Source organism: Thermobia domestica, chromosome 7 (genome assembly GCF_964235325.1).
Source record: "Thermobia domestica chromosome 7, izTheDome1.hap1.1, whole genome shotgun sequence".
Classification (NCBI taxonomy): domain Eukaryota; kingdom Metazoa; phylum Arthropoda; class Insecta; order Zygentoma; family Lepismatidae; genus Thermobia; species Thermobia domestica.
In genome coordinates, this window is record NC_137460.1 from 25,248,937 (window position 1) to 25,270,934 (window position 21,998).

The window sequence follows — 21,998 nt, forward strand, 5'->3', positions numbered from 1 at the left end:
TGTCTTATAATTTAGTCCCTGACAAATCATTCATATTGTTATCATCACAAAGATCGCGTTAATCCACATCAGAAATATCGCCTCAGAGTCACTCTTCACTTTCGGTTTCCTTTTGCAATGCCGTTTCTTTTGTTGCAAGAAAACAAGGAAACAAAGGAAAACTTAGTTCTTCCCTGCATGTCAGCGAGCAACTTTCACCGTCGTGCAATACGATGAACTGAATAATGCTTTTATGAATTATTACTTCTAATTACTTTAATATTAGTAACAGTGATAAAACATTTTGTGTAGAGTAGTAACATGTATTTTGCTCTTCCATTGACCTTGTTTTTGTGTTTAAATATTCAGAAATATACAGGGTATTTCAAAACAACACCGACAACGTTTTTGAGGTGATTCCTAACACCAAAATAAGACAAAAAATATAGACGAACCTGGGTGCACAAATGCTTCCTTTCGGAATTTATAGGCTGCCGAAAACATGAAGAAATAAATTCAAAGGTCCATAGCTCCAATACAATGGGACCTATCGTAGTCAGATCAATACTTCACGTAGGAACTAATATGTGTGCTATGCAAAACTACATGTTTCAGAATCTTAAGGTACTCACGCAACAATTTTTATAGAGGAAGTTTCGCTACGTGCATATAATTTGAAGTATTCACCAACTATCTCCATAAAAATTGTTGCGGAAGTATCGCAGGATTTTGAAACTTGTATATTTGGATAGGGCATATACTAATTCCGAAGTGAATTCTTGACCCGGCTACGCCAAGGAAATAAAATGTGCAAAAAAAAGAAGGGAAATGATAATGAAAATAAAAGATCATCATGTGGAAGAGGTGAGGGAGTTCTGTTACTTAGGGATAAAATAATCGATTATAGGTGGAAACAAGATGTAAAATGCAGAATGGCTTAGGCGAAGATGGTGTTCGAAAAAAAGAAAAATAGCGAGAAACCAACAAAGAACTGAAGAAAGGTCTTCTAGAAGTATATTGTAAAATTCTGTCTTAGGGTAGAGCTAAAAGTAGTACATGGGCATTTTGGACTTTTCCCAAACAAATTTCATATGAAAGTTTATTCTTATATACAGTAGTAATAAATATTACAGATAAAATATAAGTTTCTCTAAATATCTAGGAGATTTGCTGGGTAATTTGTAGAAAATCAATAACGAAGCGTCTTAGGGCGACAGGAACTAAGGCTCTTGCGACCAAGGTGTAGCTAGGCACCTCTCAGAGACCACGTGTTCTAAAAAGGGAATAAAACCCAGAGACCAGGCGGCCTAAAATGTGATAAGGTTAAAGGACTAAAAAGGAGAACACAATTGAAATATACGAACCAAATAATACAAGACATATGGAAGAAAAAAAGTACACGGAAATGAAAAGTCTGATTCAGAATGGAAACCTGCATCAAACAACAATACAAGATGTAAGAAAGAAAATGTATAAGGAAACGAAAAGTCTGGCTCAGGATAGGGAGGATTAGAAAACTCTCAAACAATAATACAAGATATAAGGAAGAAAAAGTATAAAGAAACGAAAAGTCTGGCTCAGGATAGGGAAGAGTGGAAAGCTCCGTCAAACAATAATACAAGATGTAAGGAAGAAAAAGTATAAGGAAGCAAAAAGTCTTGGCTCAGGATAGGGAGGAGTAGAAAGCTCTCAAACAATAATACAAGATATAAGGAAGAAAAAGTATAAAGAAACGAAAAGTCTGGCTCAGGATAGGGAAGAGTGGAAAGCTCCGTCAAACAATAATACAAGATGTAAGGAAGAAAAAGTGTAAGGAAACGAAAAGTCTGGTTCAGGGAAGGGAAGAGTAGAAAGCTCTCAAACAATAATACAAGATATAAGGAAGAAAAAATATATAAGGAAACGAAAAGTCTGGCTCAGGGTAGGGAAGAGTAGAAAGCTCTCAGACTATAGTACAAGATGTAAGGAAGAGAAAATACATGAAATGATAAAAACTCTGGTTCAGGATAGAGAAGAGTGGAAAGCTGTGTCAAACTAACCACAAGATCGCTGACCTGAAGAGAACAACAACAAAGAAATATTTGTCAATTCTTGGTGATAAGTAGTAGATATTCACATAATTGAACGACAGAGCTTACATTAACAAGCCGCTACAGAATCTCTCTGATAATTCTAGTAGATGGTAGCAACACTGTCTTCGCTTTACCAGTAGTATACAACACAAGAGGCAGTTTTTTCCTCTGTTTGTCTCCCCTCCATTTTCCATTCCCCCCACAAGGGAAATGAAAATGCAATCATAACCGAAGCAACGAGACCAATTCTGCTTCAAAGACCCTGATTCATTTCCAGCCACTTCCTCCCTCTTCTTCCGAATCAACAACATCCATTTCAGCTTAAAAGCACATGGAGACATCCCCTCCCTCCCTCATTCCATTCCCAATGCACACTTAAAACACTTCTCCCACTCTCGTACATGATATTGTTTCGTTGTTATTGCAATAGCAGAAATTTATACATGTAAGGATTACTTGGATATAGGAACTATACAAGAGAAGCACGTAGTCCTTAATTTGTTCAGAAATGGGGAAAACAGGAATCAAATCGGAAATATTACATAAACAATAGGAATCAATAATTAGTAAATAAGCACACAGCAATGTCGTAGTGCACACCACGTGGAAGACTTTGGTTTGGTGTTTGGTAATCCAAACTCCTTAAGGGTCTTCATTACAGCGAAATTAAACTACCGCTAATTTTGGAGTTTTTCTGTAATATCTTCAAAACAAATAAAAATATTCAAAAATCAGAAACGTAGTGAACTAGACAGTACACTTTTGCATGTGACACCTTTACCATAATTCACTTATCTGCTTTTGGTATGCCGCTATTTACAGAACCCGCAAAAAAAAAAAAAAAAAAAAAAAATGCTAAATCTATCTACAGTTACAAATCCAAAGCAGATAGATGAATTGTGATAACGGTATCATATGCAAAATCGTTTTATCTAGTTCACTACGTTTCTGCTTTTCGAATATTTTTATTTGTTTTGAAGATATTACAGAAAAACTCTAAAATTAGCGGTAGTTTAATTTCGCTGTAGTGAAGACCTTTAACAAGTTCTACTCCACCAAGCGTGAGCTTAATGTTAGATGCAGCATTTTACTTCAAGAAGAATGCATATTTGAAAATATAAAATACTAGCGTCAAGTATCCGCTTCGCTCGGTTAAAATAATAATAATAATAAAATAAATCGATAGAAACAAATAAAATATAATGAAAAATCGTAAAATAAAAAGTAATTGATATAAACAAAAATAAAATATTAGATTTTTACTATTGTGTGCTGAATTTGGATTTAAACGGCATTGGAAGTGTCACTGTTCATCTCAGTGTCGATATATTTTTTATTTATATCTCTCCCTCCTCCAAATTGTATCATCAGAGTGAAATGATAAGAACCATCCCACGTTCGAGCCTCATCTATGTTGAAAATTTGATCGAGGTCGGTCTCTTGGTTCAAGAATTATTAAGTCACAAACATAATCATTTTCATTTTTATTTATACAAACTTCACTTCTTAGATTCTTGAGTAGAGACTCGTTTAGTATCATTTTAGGATTGTATTACACATACAAATTAGTATTTTGCATCCTGGGCATTATACTAACCCGGTAATCTCAGCAGCATTAAGGAATAGTCTATAAAGCAAGGATAATATCCATAACTACTCTTATAGGAATACATGGGGAACCAACTTTTGACTGTCCATATCTTTGCCTCAAGCTGGATCGGTCACTTTCACCCAAAGGTACCGACTACGTTGGTTCTCCGGGGCTTAACCACCCATTGAATTTTTGAGTGTGGGTTAATTTCAAAATTACACTTTCATTTGTAATAAATTCTCACTCGTATGAGGTTAATTTCAGATCTCTGATAAGGTGATGCCTAAAACGGAGTTGTGATGTAGAAGAATAAGATTATTTCGGAAGGACCGCCTTATGCATCCTCTTGCATTGTTTGCTTAATACAGATGGTGATCAGAAAAATAGAAACACCTGAACGAAATTGCAACTTACCAGATTAATATGGTGTTGGGCCACCTTTCGCCTTCAGAACAGCCTTGATGCGACGTGGGATGGAGGCATAGAGGTTGTGAATGGTAGCAAGTGGAATTTTACACCATTCCTCGTGCAGGGCATCGGCCAGTTCTGTGAGAGAGGATGTAGGTGGAAATCGTCGCCGGAGTCGTGTTTCCAAGACGGGCCACAGATGTTCAATTATGCTGAGTTTTGGGGATTGGGCGGGCCAGGGGAGGTGTTGAACTTCATCCCGATGTTCCTCAAGCCACGCTGCAACAACGCCAGCTGTGTGAATGGATGCATTATCATCCTGGAAGATGGTGTCATTGTCCGGGAACAACATCCGGACCATAGGATCTAAGTGGTCTCCTAAAATTGCGACATAATCGTTGGCAGTGATTCGTCCTCTAAGTGTGACCACAGGATCCAATGAAAACCATAATATTGCGGCCCACAGCATCACCGAGCCGCTGCCATGTTTCACAGTTGGGCGGAGACACTACAGATCATAAGCTTCTTTGGGCGTTCTCCACACATAAACACGGCTCGTGGTTGGTAATAGGGTGAAGGATGACTCATCCGACCATATCACACGTTTCCAGTCCTCAGCGGTCCAAGTTGCATGGTCGCGGCACCATTTGCGGCGTGCGAAAGCGTTATGGTCCCTGATGAGCGGTTTGGCCCGTGCAACACGATCCCGTAAGTTCATGTCATGTAATTCGCGGCGGACTGTGATTGTCGAAACAAGGTGGGGAGGTGCTGATTGAGTTCCTCCGTCACTTGCTCCGCAGTGACACGACGGTTCTACGTGACAATGCGCTTTAATACCCGGCGTGACCTGTCACTCATGATTTTCTTCCGCCCACTGTTCCGCTTCCCCGATGTGGCTTTCCCGTGTGTTGTGTAGGCCGTCATCACCTTTGACACTGTCCCACGCGACACACCTAACACAGTAGCCACTGCCGTCACACTCACTCCACATAACCGCGCACCAACAATTTGCCCTCTTTGGACATCTGAGAGGTCTCCCATTTTACACTACCTCCGTCTGCTGCAGCCACTGGACACTGCTGTTCCACTGCGCCTGACGTAGTATGGAGACCGACCTAACACACCACCACCAGCGGTCCGGCGCTGCGGGCGCCACGACACCACTGGCAACCCATACATCTGACGTGTTGCCAACTACAGGTGTTTCCATTTTTCTGATCACCATCTATCTGTATATGACCAAATATATATTGAGGATGTAAACTGTAGTACGTTTTAAATGCTGCGAACCTTACACGAGAAGGTTCCACAAGTTATCGCTCAAATCTAATTGCTACATAGCACATCTGATAGAGCATAATGAGAAATGAAAATGAACAAAATTTAAGGTGCTACGAACCAGAAGGATAGAAGCTACGGTGCTTCAAAATTTGAATATCTAAATATATATATATATATATATATATATATATATATATATATATATATCATGGAATTATGTACGTTTAAAGTGAATATATTGAAAACCCTTAAAGCAATCGAAACAAAAGTTGCACAATGTAATGAGAACAAAATGCCCTATCACAAACCACAAACAGTGTTGCTATATGTGGAGCAGTGTTACCAACTCAACATAAAAATATTTTGTTTGAAATAGCAACATACACAAGTGTTCACAGATTTAAAATACACTATTATCACTAAATATAACAGTGAAGTGTAGTGGTAGAGAGTTGCACACTGTTCGAGCTATGTGTGCTGAAAATATTCGATAGAGAAGTCTGATATGTGGCGACATATGGTAATAAAGGAATGCATTAGAAAGAAAATGAGGGTTTTGCATTATACTTCTGTAGCCCTGGTGAATAAGCAGACAACTTGCGAAAACAAAATGATACATGCGAGGAAAGAAACACATGTTTTCTAATTCTGTAAACTGGTTTTCCAGATTATCTTATCAATATTTGGAAGAGTACTTTCTTGGTTTGTCTTTCGTGTTAAGTGACATATCCTTTCACTTCCTGTCCTACATACCATATTCTTATATTTGTACACTAATATTACCATATTTACATTGTAAATATAATTATTTTATTACTACCTCATTTCGTTTTTAGTCGGCAAGGATAGCCGTGTGGTCTAAAAGGCTAGACAACCGACATATTAGGGATCGCAGGTTCCAATCCCGTCTCAGACATGTTTTTGTTGTATTTTTCAACTTACATCTCATTGTTATCTTTGTCTTTCATAGTGGTTCGGATCCCACTTTACACTATAGGTCCCGTTCTATATAGCTCCGGAGCTGACACGGGACGTAAAAATGACATCACTCAATTTCCCTTTTCAAATGCATCAGTATTTTGTGACACTGTTAACATTTTGCTATGTTATACTATCGGTGTTCTTCATTAGAACTAAATTCATAGTATGAAATCCAGATTCCTTTATTACCATCTGTTGCCACCAGACTTCTCCATCGAACGTTTTCAGCACACGTCGCTTCAACAGTGTGCAACACTCTACCACTACGCTTCACTGTTATGTTTAGTGATAATAGTGCATTTTTAATCTCTGCACACTTGTGTATGTTGCTATTTCAAACAAAACATATTTATACTGAGTTGGCAACACTGCTTCACCTATGGCAACACTATTTATGGCTTTCGATAGGGTATTTTGTTCTCATTATATTGTTCAACTTTTGTTTTGATTGTTTTAACGGTTTTCAATATATTTACTTTAAACGTACATAATTCCATGATGTAATTTTTTTGGATATTCAAATTTTGTAGCCCCGTGACTCCTATCCTTCTGGTCCATAGCACCTTAAATTTTGCTCATCATGATGCTCTATAAGATGTGCTATGTGACAATCAGATTTGAGCGACAGCTTGTGGTATTTTCCCGAGTTAGGCTGCTGGAAAAAAATTGCTGGAAATCCGAATGAATTTTTGTTGTGAAATGATTTGGTTAGACCGAAGTAAATTCTTTTTGTATTCGTTTCAGTTATAATGTCAAACGGCTTTCTTACAACATAGTCAATCAATTTTCCATGCCCCTGCAGATACGTAAAAAAATTGCATTCATCTTGACTACAGTAGATACGAAAAACACTGGTAATAACAGAACTGTTTCCTGGTCATTTTTTCGAGAACAACAAGTAGAATAACATCTAAAATTTATGATGAAACTTGAAGATATAGTTATTCTTCTTACAAAATCTGTTAGAATTACTGGGACAAAATCCAAGAGCACAGAACCCAAGAAAAATTCTGATAAATCTTACAAAATTCAAGGGACAACATCATAGGCGCAGTCTAATAAAAGGATGATTTTTTCTTCAAGTGTCATGCATCTAAAACGTTATCTGTAATTCTTCACTTTATTGAAATACAAATAACATTTTTTTAAATACTGAAAACCCAGTAAAAGACGTAAGATAGTTATACAGTAGTAAGTTTTTGATCTTTGCTAAGGAAAAAATCTTCATCAGTATTTTAGAATTAAATAAATATTTTTACAATACTCGAAATAAAGACTATTATATGTTACCTCATAAGGATGAAATTTGTTTTTCAAAAAATCAAATTAGATCTCAGTTACTTTTCGTAATTAAACTGATTGGTATTACAGTAATATGCTGAACGTATTTCAAGTGTATTAAATTGTAATAAATAAAAGTACCGGTATCCAGAATTTTCATGTGGTGTGAAAGTAATTAAAGCTAATCTGCCGTTTTAATATAATATTTTTATGTTTTATTGGATATTAACAGACGAAAATCATATTCACGAAGAAATTAAATGTCGACTAAAAGCAGGGAATTCGTGTTACTATTCGGTTCAAAATCTCTTGTCGTCGCGAATTCTGTCGAGGAATTTGAAGCTTAAAATATATAAAACGATAATCATGCCTGTTGTTCTGTATGGTTGTGAAACATGGTCGCTTACTTTGAGGGAAGAACATAGACTGAAAGTATTTGAGAACAGGATCCTGAGAAGAATATTCGGACCCAAGAGGAACGAGAATGGGGAATGGCGGAAGCTTCATAACGAGGAACTACATAGTTTATACGGTTTACCCAACATTGTTAGGGTCGTCAAGTCTAGGAGGCTTAGGTGGGCAGGTCATGTAGCTAGAATGGAAGAAAGTAGAAACGCTTTCAAAGTCTTGACTGGTAGACCCATAGGAAAACGACCATTAGGAAGACCTAGGCGCAGATGGGAGGACAATATTAAGATGGATCTCGCAGAGATAGGAATACAAAGTAGAAACTGGATGCAATTAGCTAAGGATAGAAGTCAGTGGAGAGCTTTTGTGAACGCGGCACTGAACCTCCGGGTTCCATAGGCCATAGAGTTAGTTTAGTTAGTTATTGGATTTTCAGTATTCTTTTTTTTTTAATTATTTCAGAAAATTAAAAAAAACAGGTAACATTTTACAATATATGAAAATTGAAGAAAAAATCATGTAGATTGTGCACTGGTACATCCAATATATACTCATATGATTCTGTCCCTTGAATTTTAACCGCTTGCATTTTGTTCCCGTCCTCGTTAGTACAGTCGAGTTCCGATCCTCATAAAAACACCCAAGATGTCAAGCATTTCGGTGCTGCATTCCTTAAAAATTCCTCCCACCGCGTAAAATTTCCTGTCTCCAAAGATTAGGTAGAACGGGAATTCCCGTTCTGCCAAAAGATAAGATCATTGAAAATATTTCTTACAAAGTGCTGGAGGGTCTTTTAGGCAGAACGGGAATGAATCCCTTATTTTGGCTAATATTGCTAAACACGTTTGAAATTCATAAACACAATCTTAATGTTTAGGAATTTTGTTCAATATAAAGTTTAGGAAATCGTGCTAAAATAAATTAAGATTAAAAAAATGTCTTTGCAATTTAAAAATAATTTCAGGGTTCGTTTTATTTCAGTAGGTGGTGTTAGTCTTTCTCGCCACTCAGGCAGAATTTGGGAGCCATTGGTGTATTGGGTCTACTAAAAATTAAAAAAGAATATGATACATTAGTGCCGAAGCCTGAATATCCATTGAGGAACTTAAAAAGTCGGCATCTATGCCTTCATCAACGAACTCGACTTTTGATCACCTCAAATAGTTGTTTAGATTTTATGTTTCTCAAAAACAGAGACGGGAAGACAGCGTAAATAGGCCTATATAAAGGAATTTTTGATAAACCAAACTCCGTGGTAAATAAAAATCATACCACCTTTTCACTTAGACATAGCTTGTCTTTCTTTTTCGAAAGTTAACATGCATACACGCTGTTAAAGTGAAATTCCTGATTTTACGTCTCACGATTATGAGTGCCATCCTACTTGCGACAGTCTCATGTGTGACAGGAACTGTTAACTGTCCTATGAGCGACCGATTCGATCTTTTAACTAGCCTATAAGTCAGCGATTCGTTCATACCAGGATAATAGAAGAAGATAAGGTTCCCTCTTCTTTAACTTGTTTCACGCTAGTGTGATTTAGAACCTAACAAAATGTACTATGAAAAATTTACGTTCCGAGAAATCTCATTTCTTCCAGCCATTCATCAAGCTATGAGGGATTCTATCAGATTGCTATACGACAAGTTTTATGTATAAGTCGAAATAAGGGGGGAAGGCGAATTAGGCAATTAGTTTATGTTTTCGTAGCTTACAATAGAGGGGAATGTAATTTAAAGAGTTGGTTTACCTTTTGGATTGTTTAGAATGCACTGCAGTGTAATTGATGTGATTGGCTGGGAATAGCTAATGAGATGTAAGGGATCTTAAAAGCTATCTTTTATTATTGGAATGTTTTTTCATTTTATTCATAGTCTTAGGAAATCTAAAAAGTAGATAGTTGGCGAAATTGTTACACGTTTAAGTTTTCCAAAATCAAATATATTGCTTTTCGTAGTGAGTAATTAGATTTGAATTCAATCAAGTACAGAAACCAGAGTTTTTGAAGAAAGGGGACATCACAAGTGGATTGTCAATAGTTCATTACATAAGAATATACTTTTTCATGGAAAAATTCCTGTTGTTTCGTTAAGTTATTTGATATATTTTATGTTATATCAAACACAAAATTAAGATAAGTTTTATTTGTACTCACAGTAGAATAAAAAATATATTTGACAAACAGTATCACTGACGCATAATTTTTCATAGGGAGATTGTTCGAACGCTAATAATGCCAGAGGCAAACACATTTTACCAAAGAAAACCAAATCATCTTCCATCATCTCAATGCAAATGAATCGGTCGCTCATAGGACAGATAATAGTTCCTGTCGCTAAAAGGACTGTCGCTTCTAGGACTAATTCACGATTATGTCCTTTGGGCTCAAGGAGGTGGATGATTTAGAAAAGGTGAATTATTATGAAAGGTACTGGTAAAAGGCGAATGTGGAAGAACATAGGAGAACCCCGGGAAAACCCACGGACAGATGTCCGCGGTTGGAAATAGAATTAGGAACTCCTCGTACCAGAGGTGAGCGCTCAATCACTGATGTCTTTAAATGATTATATTTTGGATACATATACAGTATTTGGAAGGCTAAGTTATATGGCATAAGTTTATATTAACCAAGAGAGTTGAAGAGTAAATATGACGTAAAGGAGAGCTATGATACAAGTTTACCGTGAAGTTTTTTTAACAACATGTGTAGATAACTACTTGGGTTACTAATACCACCGATAGTAACTACCGTAAGTTACAATGTAATGTACAGGCTTCAAATTTTTTATAGAATTGTCGTATAAGTGACATTAGTCTTCTAGTGGTCCTACTGTTGCTACGTCCAGACTAAACCTTAATCTATGAAATAAGAAATATTGTTTATCTCTACTAGCAGCACTTCTGCTTTACGCGTCATTTCGACTTTTTTGTTTTGAAAAGCCTGATTGCAAAACAGCTATCACCAAGTAATCTTTCTACATTTTTTTTTATTATAATGAAGCAACTCAATCCTAGAAGTGAGAGAAATACCGGGTGCTATCGGTCACAAGTCATGAAGAGGTCACAAAATCAGAAAACGGTCATGAAAGTCAAGAAAAAGTCACGAAATTCAGCTTTTGGGTCACGATTTTTATCTGTACAAAATCTGTAAGTATAGACTGCAAAATGTTGTTCCTTGAAACGTCAAAATTCACCACCCAAAATATCTATGGTCGGCTTTAGACGCTACCAAATAGCAAGCAAAGCACGCCTGTACTGCATGCATGAAAATTCGGCCCAATTCGCACCCAAATTCGCTCTTGAGAATGTGACTAAATTATACGGCTTGGGAAAGAAAATGTCACGAAGAAGTCACGAAATTTCAGTTTGGAATTTTAGTAAGACACCCTGATAAGCAGTGAGACATGCTAATCAGTTGGTTAGGTGGAATTTACCTCCCTCTTCAGCACCAAGATTTTCTAAGATGTGAACGTGCAGTTTAAGGTATAATTCGAACCACCGTAATGCGTTCAAATTTCAAGATGCTCTCACTGGTAATCGAAACCAGGACTTGTGCACCTAAGATTGCAGTAGCCACTAAACCAGCGGAGAAGGCACTCATCACATGTTTATAAAACTCGGTTATCTGAAGGTTGAATCCTCAAAGTTCAGTTTGAAGTATGCCTGCCTCCATGTTTAGCTGTACGTCCGCACTTGCTCATATGTACGATATAAGCTTCGTATGAAGGTTAACGAAAATTCCGATACTGCGCCAAATATTGCAACACGACCAGCTTTAGTTCGTTCTTGAAGACATATCGTACAATCAGGCTGTTTGTTGTTCGGCGCGAATTTGTATCAATCCAGAAATTCCATTCAACTGGTTTGAGGGAGTGTGTGTGCAGTGTCCATCATGTTTGCCTGACTGCAGCCTCATCGAATTTACCATGTTTTGGATTTTGAAATGCATCATACATTGTGTAAGTTTGGAATCTGGGCAATTTCTGAGAGAAAATAACAACTGCAACAACGGCTGTAGCTCTTGACGTGTTGGAGAGGAGTCAAAGAAAGGTGGTGAAACGTGTGTGCAAGTGTGTTAAGAATAGTAGAGGACATGTGTTGCATAAGGATAATGTGGTCTTCCACATCTCTAATTCATTCCAGACTCTTCAGCCACTGTACGTAAGCAGTGGCCGTAAAACTAAACTCATAAATAGATTAATGGAATAAAAAATTAGCCTGTAGAAATAGATATTCAGTACCTTACATCTGTATATACCAAATATAATTGTAGCTACGGGTGTGGAAATAGATGATGATATGACGATATTTTTCATTTGTTTGTCTGAGATAATTATTTTGTGGCTGATGTTTTGTTCCGTGTCCTCCTCCATTTCCCCCTCCCATTAGACGTTGATGATGTATCTCGTGTCAGACGAATTGGATTAATCGATTGTTCCGGCCGGGGTGGAGTAACTGAATATTACATCTGTCGCCACGGCCCTCGCTTCAGACAACGATTCAGATTGATAGCATTATATTTAATACGCTAAACAGAGCTCTGGGGGCTTTTCTCCATGAAAGCATGGGATATTAGGGTTTTGTGTCCGATGTGACACATAGCGCGTGACGCGCCAATCCAATAACTTTTTGCCTTTTATAAGGTTACACATCATTATTTATTGTGGGTAAGCAGATATTTTTTTTTTTTTTTTTTGCTTTCTTTCTTTTTGGATGATCTGTATCCGTATATATGAATGTCAACTAGGATTTTAATATCATTTTCAGGAAATGTTATTGTGTGTAAATAGGTTTCGAAACTGCAGGAAGAGAATCGTTGCTCAAAATTGATTTTTTTTTTTTTTTTTAATTTCAATATGAAAGACATTCGTTACCGAGAGATAATCCACATCCTTGTACACAAGAGGATAGCTCAATAAGAAATCAATGTTTATTTTTGTTGTAAAAGGCATGTCGAAAAGTACTATAGTTAGTATGTGGAGCCACACAGGAATATTACTGATTATCGTTCTCTTAATTTCAATGCAAAAATAATCCTTGCACTATCGAAATTTCGGCTCCCCTATAGACTTAATCGTAGAGAATAAAAATAGGAGTAAAACCAAGAAAAATGTCTAAGGCATAAAATGGTACAAACTTGCTGAGAGAGAGCAGTGCAGATACTTCTGGTTGTATCTAAAATAAAACGAAAATGAAATGTTTTATGTCCCACGATTATGCCGGTTAGGCTAAAGGAGACAGTGATGATGAAAACTGAATGAAATGGTGGAATGAAAAGAGTGGGAGAAAACGGGAAAACTCCTAGAAAACCCACGCACACGGTATTTGTCCACCACAAAGTCCACTTGGGGCCAGCTGGGATCGAACCAAGGACCCCATGCACCAGAGGTGAACTCTCTACCACTGAGTCAGCGTGACCCCCGGATTGTATCTAGTCGCTGGACTCCTACTCATGGTATGATTCTAGATTCTTGAAGAGTGGGAGTTCAGCAACATTAAAAAAAAAAAAAACTATTTCTGCTCTAAATAGCATAAGAGAGCTATTTTTCCCAGAAGTCCGTTTCGTATATACACCCTAGATGGTTATTGCTTTTACGTCTATTTTTATGCTCCATGTCCAAGGCCCTAGGTGAAAGAGAAAGCTTGGATATGCAATTACATAGAACAAGGCTTTTCCGCACACTTTTTCCTGGTGAGTCCGTAACCCACTAGTCAGTGATCCGGATGAACCCATTATCCAGTGACCCGGTATGGCCTAAAGACGACGAATCATCATACACATGGGAAATGTGTGTAACGCTGGTAATGTTATTCTAATAAATATCTTTCTCGCCCTCTCCCTGTCTTCTAACTAATCTGCTTACTTACTAGTACTATAATTGTCTTTCTCGCTTGTTGTGTGTGTTTTTGTGTGTCAAAGCAGTGGATTGAAAGATATAGTAACGGGATATAGTACTACAAGGTTTAACGGAATGTAAACACGTGAAAATCACGGAAAAGAGAATTTACGTTTTTTTTTTTTTTTTAAATGACGAATCATCAAATTTTAATAAGAGAACCTGATCGTGTAGAACGTAAAAGATGCCACTGAGCCCAAATAGTACTTTGTTACATTTTTCATAATCTATGTTCTAAAACCACTCCATTATTACTTAGTATCAGAAAACGATTAATTAATATTATTAATAATATTTGAAGTGTTCAAGACATTGTACTCTGATTAATAAGTATTACATCAGGAGTCAAGGAAATGAATGTTCGAGCTGGAGTAGTGAAAATATTGAATTCGCATAACTCGAAAAACTTCTGTAATTTCATAATGTGAAACTAAATTCTCTTGTTTTTAGTCCATAGCTCCAACATGCCTGACTTCAGTTATCACACCGTGTCATCTGTGCGACAATCCTTAATTATAAAAAGTTTTTTCTTTAAAAAAAAATCTGAATTGACTTCACACTCGTAACCCACTTGTTTAAAATATTACAAACAACAGAGGCAGTATAAGATACTATTAAAGTGTTCCGAAAGTTTGCAGCACAACCCCTGTGCCGTTATGCAACCATAATCACGGTAAAGAATGTATGGTTGACTATAAACATGTTACTTGCCGCAGTTAACCCAGCATCCATTGAGGTGTTTCATAATCTGGCTGTAAAGATTTCTACCAGATTCTAAAGAAATTTATATGGAGCTATCGGGAAGATGGTATACTCTTTCAAACTTAAAGAAAAGTCAAAATCTGTGCACCTATATTGAAGTTACGGGTGAACATGACTAGAGCATACATGTAAACGTGTTGAATTGACAATCTCCTCCCTTTTTTTTTTCTTTCTTTTTTTGAAGTCTGTTAATAAAATACTTGAAGTCTGTCAGTCATTATTGAAATATCAGTTGTCCATCCAGCTTGTCTGTTCAAATATTCAATTATGTTAATGATATTAACTCTTGCCAATAAACTTCATAAATAGCATTTGTTAATTGTCTTATTAAAATGAGAGTACGTACGTGTTGTACTTCCGTGAACGTTGATGAAGTTTCAGTGGTTTGTTTCTGTGAAACGAGCTACATACCACTTTTTGTTAAACTGGCCCCTCGACGGAAAGTGCAGTTTAATGTAGTGGAGTCATGTGTATATTGGAAATCGAAAGTGTGTGTGTATGTGGCTCCCTCCATACATGTATGATGGAATCGGTTGGAGGGTAAGAGAAAGAGCGAAGCATCCATCGGAACAAGTAGCCATCAGAGAGGAGAGAATACTTCTATACATTTAATGGAGTTTTGTTCGCTTCCACTTCTTACAATCTTTTTGTCGATGAGTATCCATGTCCCTCTACCATAGGCGTAGGCAGAAATATTTGATGGGGGAAGGAGGGGATATGTCGCAAGTCTAATAATAGTAATTTCTTCCTATTGTGTTTCTTAGAATACGTACACTGAATTTTTTTAAAAATTAAATTGCCAAACATCAATGTAAAATCATTTACCCTTTATTTTGTAAGTTGATATACATTTCCTTAGATTAAATTACAAAATTTGCTGGGTTAATTTACAAATGTACAGTAAATTTGTAAGAACGTATGATATTTTTCTTGATAAAAATGTAGTTTTACACCATTTCATATTAGCAATTTTACTTTATAGGTGTAAATTGATTTAAAAAGAGGGGTGGCAAACAGATTGCCACCGTTTTTTGTAAATTTACCTATGTTTTTTTTTTTTATATATATATATATACAGTGTATTCAATTCTTTCGCTGACGCTGTCTTTTTCTGCTCATAAATATTTGTCTCCACCAGGTTGATTCCAAATACAAGATCCCGATATTCCGTCTCTCTGTAATTCGTTCATTTCGCTGGAACGCGTCAGCGCAGTTATAGTTTTACTTCTTTACGTAAAAATGAAAACAGTACTTGCACTTTTACCGCCTTTAGCTATCTTGTATGATCTTGTGGCATTGTATGGCACGGTGGCTCAATGGTACAGTGCTTACCTCTGGTGTGTGGGGGTACCTGGTTCGATTCCCGATCAAGTAAGATTCTGGTAGACAGCATCGTGTGCATGGGTTTTCTCGGAGTGCTTCCGTTTCCTTCCAGTTTCTCATTTCACCAATTCTTCCATCATCATTCACTTGCCTTAATAATCGTTCTCCTTAGCCTAAAGTGCATAATCGTGTGACGTTAAACTGATTTTTTTTTTTTTTTTTTTTTTTACGATGCATCTTTCTGGGAAATTCTGAAAAGTATGTATAACAGCCGGGAATTTCATCCGGGATGCTCCCATACTCATAATGCAATTCTGGCCCAATGCCTCATGCAATCATTTCTTCAAGCTTCGGTTAGAAATGCCATACACGTCTACCTTTGAATTCAATAAATAAAATTAAACTTCGCTAAAGCCAATAAAGAGGATCAAGCCTAGAAGTTTCAACTCAGTCCGGTAGATGTCAGTCGCTGTAGGGTGTTTGCTGGCATATAACAGTGCAATGGTTAACTTCTAGCATCATACACATTTGTTTCGATAGTATAAAATAAGATATGGATTGCCATCGTTACCCGTGAAGATGTTAACATATTGACGCCATTACCGAACTCGATCGAGATAGTGGCTCCATCTATCTATCTTTCGCGACGTACAAAAATTTAAAAAAAAAAAAAATCTCTCCTTCAAGACAGACTATCTTGTGAAGTAACGGATATTCGTCGTACGCACATAAACCAACGTACTGACATTACAGTCACATAAATCTCTCTTACGTGATCCTAATAAATAGCCATATATATGAAACTTGGTTTTCTTCTTCGTTCTCTCTGGACTTTACTCCTTCATACCTTCTGCATATTTCGAAGTGGTGAACTAGCCTCTCTCCAGGATGGTTCCAGTATATGAAAGACGTATTTGGAGGTAGAGGTCTGCACAGGCTCGGGTTGAGCCCGCGGGCCGAACTCGGGCCTACAAAGCATAGATCACTTCGGGCTGGGCTCAGACTATAAATTTTTAAATATAGAACTATATTTCTCGGGCCTTTTCGGGCCTAACTTTGTAAATGTACAACGATATTTATCGGGAGAACCGTTCTTTCGGGAGAACCTGTAAAGCAAACCTGCAAAATTAAACGTCTAACTGCTGTATATAAAAACAATTTTGCGTTATTTATTAATTTTCTGTAATTCTGGTTTATTTCGGACTAATTTGATTATCGCAAGGCTCGGGTCTGAAGAATAAGACCTTTCGGACTCTGGTCGGGCCTCGCACTATAAATTCAGGGACCGCATCCAGGCCAAAAATTCCGCACCGTTCAAATATCTATTTGGAGGGGGTTACAACCTTCTGCAGATCCTCTGATACGCCACTGCCCTCTATTAAAAGTTAAGTTAAATATTCTTACATAACTGCTAGAAACACAATAACGCGATTTGTTTGATTGTTTGTGCTCTGAAAGTTGTTTGTGAAAACACACACACAAAAATAATACCAATATATCGCAGAGTGTAATAGAAGTTCTACTGTAATGAATAATAACACGTTATTAAACTTCCAAATCGAATGTAAACAGGAGTACCAGGGTTTGTAACTATATTTCTTATGGTTATTAATGGACCATGCTTAAGAGACTTCCGTACCAAATATTTTGCTGCAGAGTAGGAACGGACTCGACCTCATGTAGCTATAAATGTCCCCACCTTGTAGCGAAAAAACTGCAGCAAGTTCCTTACATTAAGTTCTACCTGACGTTTCAGTTTGTTACAGATAATCTTATTAATTTCATATCTATTAATAAAATAGTTTTACGTTGCTACTAACGACAGAACTTGTTCAATTTCTATGCCTTCTCCATATGTTGTATGACATTAAATATATGGCAGTATCCTTCTGTCATTAAAAAAACAAACAAAAAAAAGTGATTTGAACCCTGTTTAGTAGTCCGTACTGAAGTTCGCTACCTCGCTGCTTTCAGGCAAGTTCTCAACTGTTTCACAATGCCACATGATACCAAAAATTCTACAAGCTTACTGGAAGTCGAACCAAAGACCATGTGCATGTAGTGCATATGCACTACACGGAAGGAGAAAATGAAACTGATCCTCTAATCATTGTTTTGATGACGATTTTTGTTTCCTTCATTTCTGACTGTTAGTATATGTATATTAATTTCCTTTTCTTTCAGCGTACGTGTCGTTTGTCCGTTTCTACGCCAGCTACCCGAAAGAAGTCCGACAGATATTCAATTTCAAGAGCATTCACCTCGGCCACCACGCAAAGTGTCACGCGCTTCGGGATCCGCCTACCACCATTGGTGGAATTGGACGTCGCCAATGGGAACGCACAGCCAGGTAAGACACTCCTTATTATGTGTACTTTCAAAATATGTTTATGAAACTATGTGTACGCAATAATAGAGAAAAGAACGTGTCCCGGTTTGTGTTGTCATTTGATACGTACTCTTCTTCCTACTGTTTTCTCGCAAGGAAAGATGTAGTTGGGTCTGTTGGTGATGAGTTGTGGGTAGTGATCTCGCATATTGTACGGAAGAACCGCTCGGTCTCGTCTCGTTTTGAAAGAGATGAGACGATAAGTTCCACGAGTCTTGCGTGAATAACACTAATTCTCCTAATTCTTAGATCTCAAACTACTTTACATTGATAAAGTAATTGTACGAACACAATGAAAAGTATTTATCAGTGATTAAAGGTACGCCAGTCGTTACACATTATACTTCATTAATAAATATACTTTAAACAAGGGTGCCCATGTTGTGGTTTCCAAGGGGGAACAAGTATAAGTGACATTTGAAATGTAGTCTCAAATTTTGCGGTAACTTCTAAAATATCTATTGGGTTTTCGATCTTCCGAAGCACAATTTCCTCTAAAAAAAAAAAAAAAAAAAAAGGGGGCGCCCCTGATGGGCGCCCTTGACCTTAAATGTTGTTATATCACACCTTTCATGAACTTGTCGTGACTCGAAAGGATTCTGATAACTTCTAGATCAGAGGGTTCTCAACCTATGGTACGCGTACCACTGGTGGTACGCAAATCGCTGTTGGTGGCACGTACGACAGAATTACTCCCAGAAGCGACAGTCCTATTAGCGACAGGAACTGTTATCTGTCCTATGAGCGACCGATTCATTTACATTGAGATGGTGGAAGATGATATGATTCCCTCTCGTAAAACATGTTTGCCTCTGGCGTTATTAGCGTCCGAACAACTTTGTTATGAAAAATCTACGTGCCAGTGACACTGTTCGTCAGATATATTTTCCCTTTACTGTGAGTTCAAATAAAACACGTTAATTTTGAGTTAGATTGGACATAAAGTGTATCAAATAAGGAGAAGACAACAGGGATATTTCCATGAAAAGTATGTTCCTATGTAATTAATTATTGAAAATCCAATTGTAATATCCCCTTTCTTCAAAAGCTCTGCTTTCTGTATTTAATTTAATTCAAATCTAATTACTCACTAAGCAAAGCAATATATTTTATTTTGGAAAGCTTAAACCTGTAACAGTTTCGCCAATTATCTACTTTTTAGACTTCCTAAGACTACAAAAAAAAAAAAAAAAAAAAAAAAGTAAAACATTTTAACAATAAAAGACAGCTTTTGAGATCAATTTTATCTTATTGGCTATTCCCAACCAAGACCACCAATTACAATGCGGTGATCAATTTTATCTTATTGGCTATTCCCAACCAAGACCACCAATTACAATGCGGTTGACTCTAAACAATCCAAAAGGTAAACAAACTCTTTAAATTACCTTCCCTCCCTGTTGTAAGCTACCAAAACATAAACTAATTGCTTAATTTGCCTTCCTCTCTTGTTTTGACTTATACATAAAAGCTTATCGTATAGCAATGTGATAGAATCCCTTATAGCTGGGTGAACTGTTGAGTCCTGCGCGAGATTTGAACTTGTGTAATAATTTCTTCGGATAAAGTGTTTTTAGATTTCTTTGATATCTTCAAGTGGTGAGTACCCTGTTTTCGATTTCTTTCTTATGCCACAAATATATCCAAGCTAAACGTATGTTCCGTATCATTTTAACATGCAATTTTTAATTACATTAGAATCATAGACAGAGGTGGAGCTACCCTAATTATTTAGTTAGTTTTTCCCTTGATATAGTCAGTATACTTATAAAAATTAATTAAAAAGTATAATATTAGGAAGAACGTATAAAAGATTGTTAATGTAATAAGAACATTCTCACGTATTAAATTCAAGTGGAGCTTTTTTTTTTTTTTTTTTTTTTTTTTTTTTTTTTTTTACGAGAAGTGGTAATACAGCAATGTAATGTTGTGTTATTAGTTACTTGTACTAGGTATATTCATTGTGTAACTCATTGGTAGACATCGAATGTCAGTGTTAGAAAGAAATATAAGGAATTGTTTATAGACCTAAGGAGCCCTGAGGAGAATTTTTGCGGGGGCGGGCGAGATTTTTTGCAGGGACCTTTGAAGTTTCGGTACTGAACAAAATAACATTCCTTTAAGAATAATTTATTGTGGACTCGTAGAACAAGGAAGAGAGAATTTTTGAAAATATTTTTTGACAGAACAAACACAAATATTAGAATCAGGGTCTTCGGAATTTGTTCAGGGTTAAACTTTTTGTGAAATCGTTTATTTTCCATTCTTGCAGCCATATATAGGCCAACAGGTTTCAAACTATAAACTATCACAATCACAAGTAGGGTTCCTAGGCCTACCTATACGAGGTTGACCCATTCTGGGACAAATATTTACCGATAGGTCAGTGCATTCTCAATTGCATAGGGATGACTTAAGAAGTGAGAAACATACCCGCTAGCAGAAAAATTTATATATATAATGTTACAACTAAAGCGTGGATTCTAAATATTACATAATTAGTATCAGGGGCGCAAATCTGTCTTCAACATTGGGGGGGGGGTTAGACTTTTTTTTTTTTAAGTGATGTTCAAAACATTTATGAAGCTGAAAATAATTCTATGGAGGATTAGTAGGCGGGCAGATTTGAGGCTTACTCTGGGAGGACATCAATTTCATCTCACTTTCCTTGTTTCAATCGGACACAATTCATCACATTTCTTCACCCCTCAAAATACATTTCAAATCTGATTATTGGGAGGATAGTCCCCCAAGTTCCAAGATTGGAGAGGACATGTCCCCCTCATACCCCCAGAATTTGCGCCAGTGATTAGTATTCTTGCTACTGATATATATTTATAATTAATACTTGCAGATTTGTTATTTCCTTCTTCTTACCTAGTTCTTTCTTTTTTTAAAAAATAGAAATGGCGGAAATCGAAATTGTGCAGACTGTGAAGGGAAAACCGTCTGCCATTTACAGTGGTCATCAGTACCGCATTCATCGGATAAACCAGGACAATTCAATCAATTGGTTATGCCTAAAAGAAAAAACGGAGAAATGTGGTGGTCGTATTTTAGAGAAAGATGGTGTAGTGTTAAGGGCATCAAGCCACATTTGTAAGACGGATGTTGCTGCAATTGAGGTTCGAAAGAGTGTGTTAAATATGAAAAAACGTGCTCGAGATGATACTCAGTCTGTGTCAGCAATATATCGTGAAGAAATGGGTCCCATGGGTCGTGGATATGATTTTGTTACTGAACTTCCGTTGTTCTCTTCAGTTAAAAGTACCCTTTATCGCTTGAGACAAACTACACAAGGTTTAACAGGAGATCCAAAGAACGTACAGGATATTTATATTCCAGAAACTGTTACTAAAATGAGTGACAGTTCAAGTTTCCTTCTCTTTGATCATGGCAGGGATAATAGAATTTTAGCTTTTGCGACGACGAGAGGAACGGAGGCTATGTCGATAGGAACCACGTTTTTCATGGATGGAACATTTAGAAGCTGTTGCAAATTATTTTCACAAATTTATACGATTCATGTAGATGTAGGTAGCACGCTGCAGGAGACCAATGTCATCCCTGTAGTGTATGCTCTTTTACCCAATAGGAGGAAAGAAACATACAGTAAATTGTTTGAG

General features: G+C 36.9%; 1 protein-coding gene across 1 annotated transcript in view; it reads left to right on the plus strand.

Annotated features, from left to right (window-relative positions):
• LOC145689926 (ATP-dependent DNA helicase DDX31) overlaps positions 1-21,998 on the plus strand; it is a 379,619-nt gene that overhangs the window by 168,719 nt on the left and 188,902 nt on the right. The window contains exon 12 of the mRNA XM_081764280.1: positions 18,168-18,333. Coding sequence (XP_081620406.1) covers positions 18,168-18,333 — 166 coding nt within the window. The remainder of the gene's footprint in view (positions 1-18,167; positions 18,334-21,998) is intronic.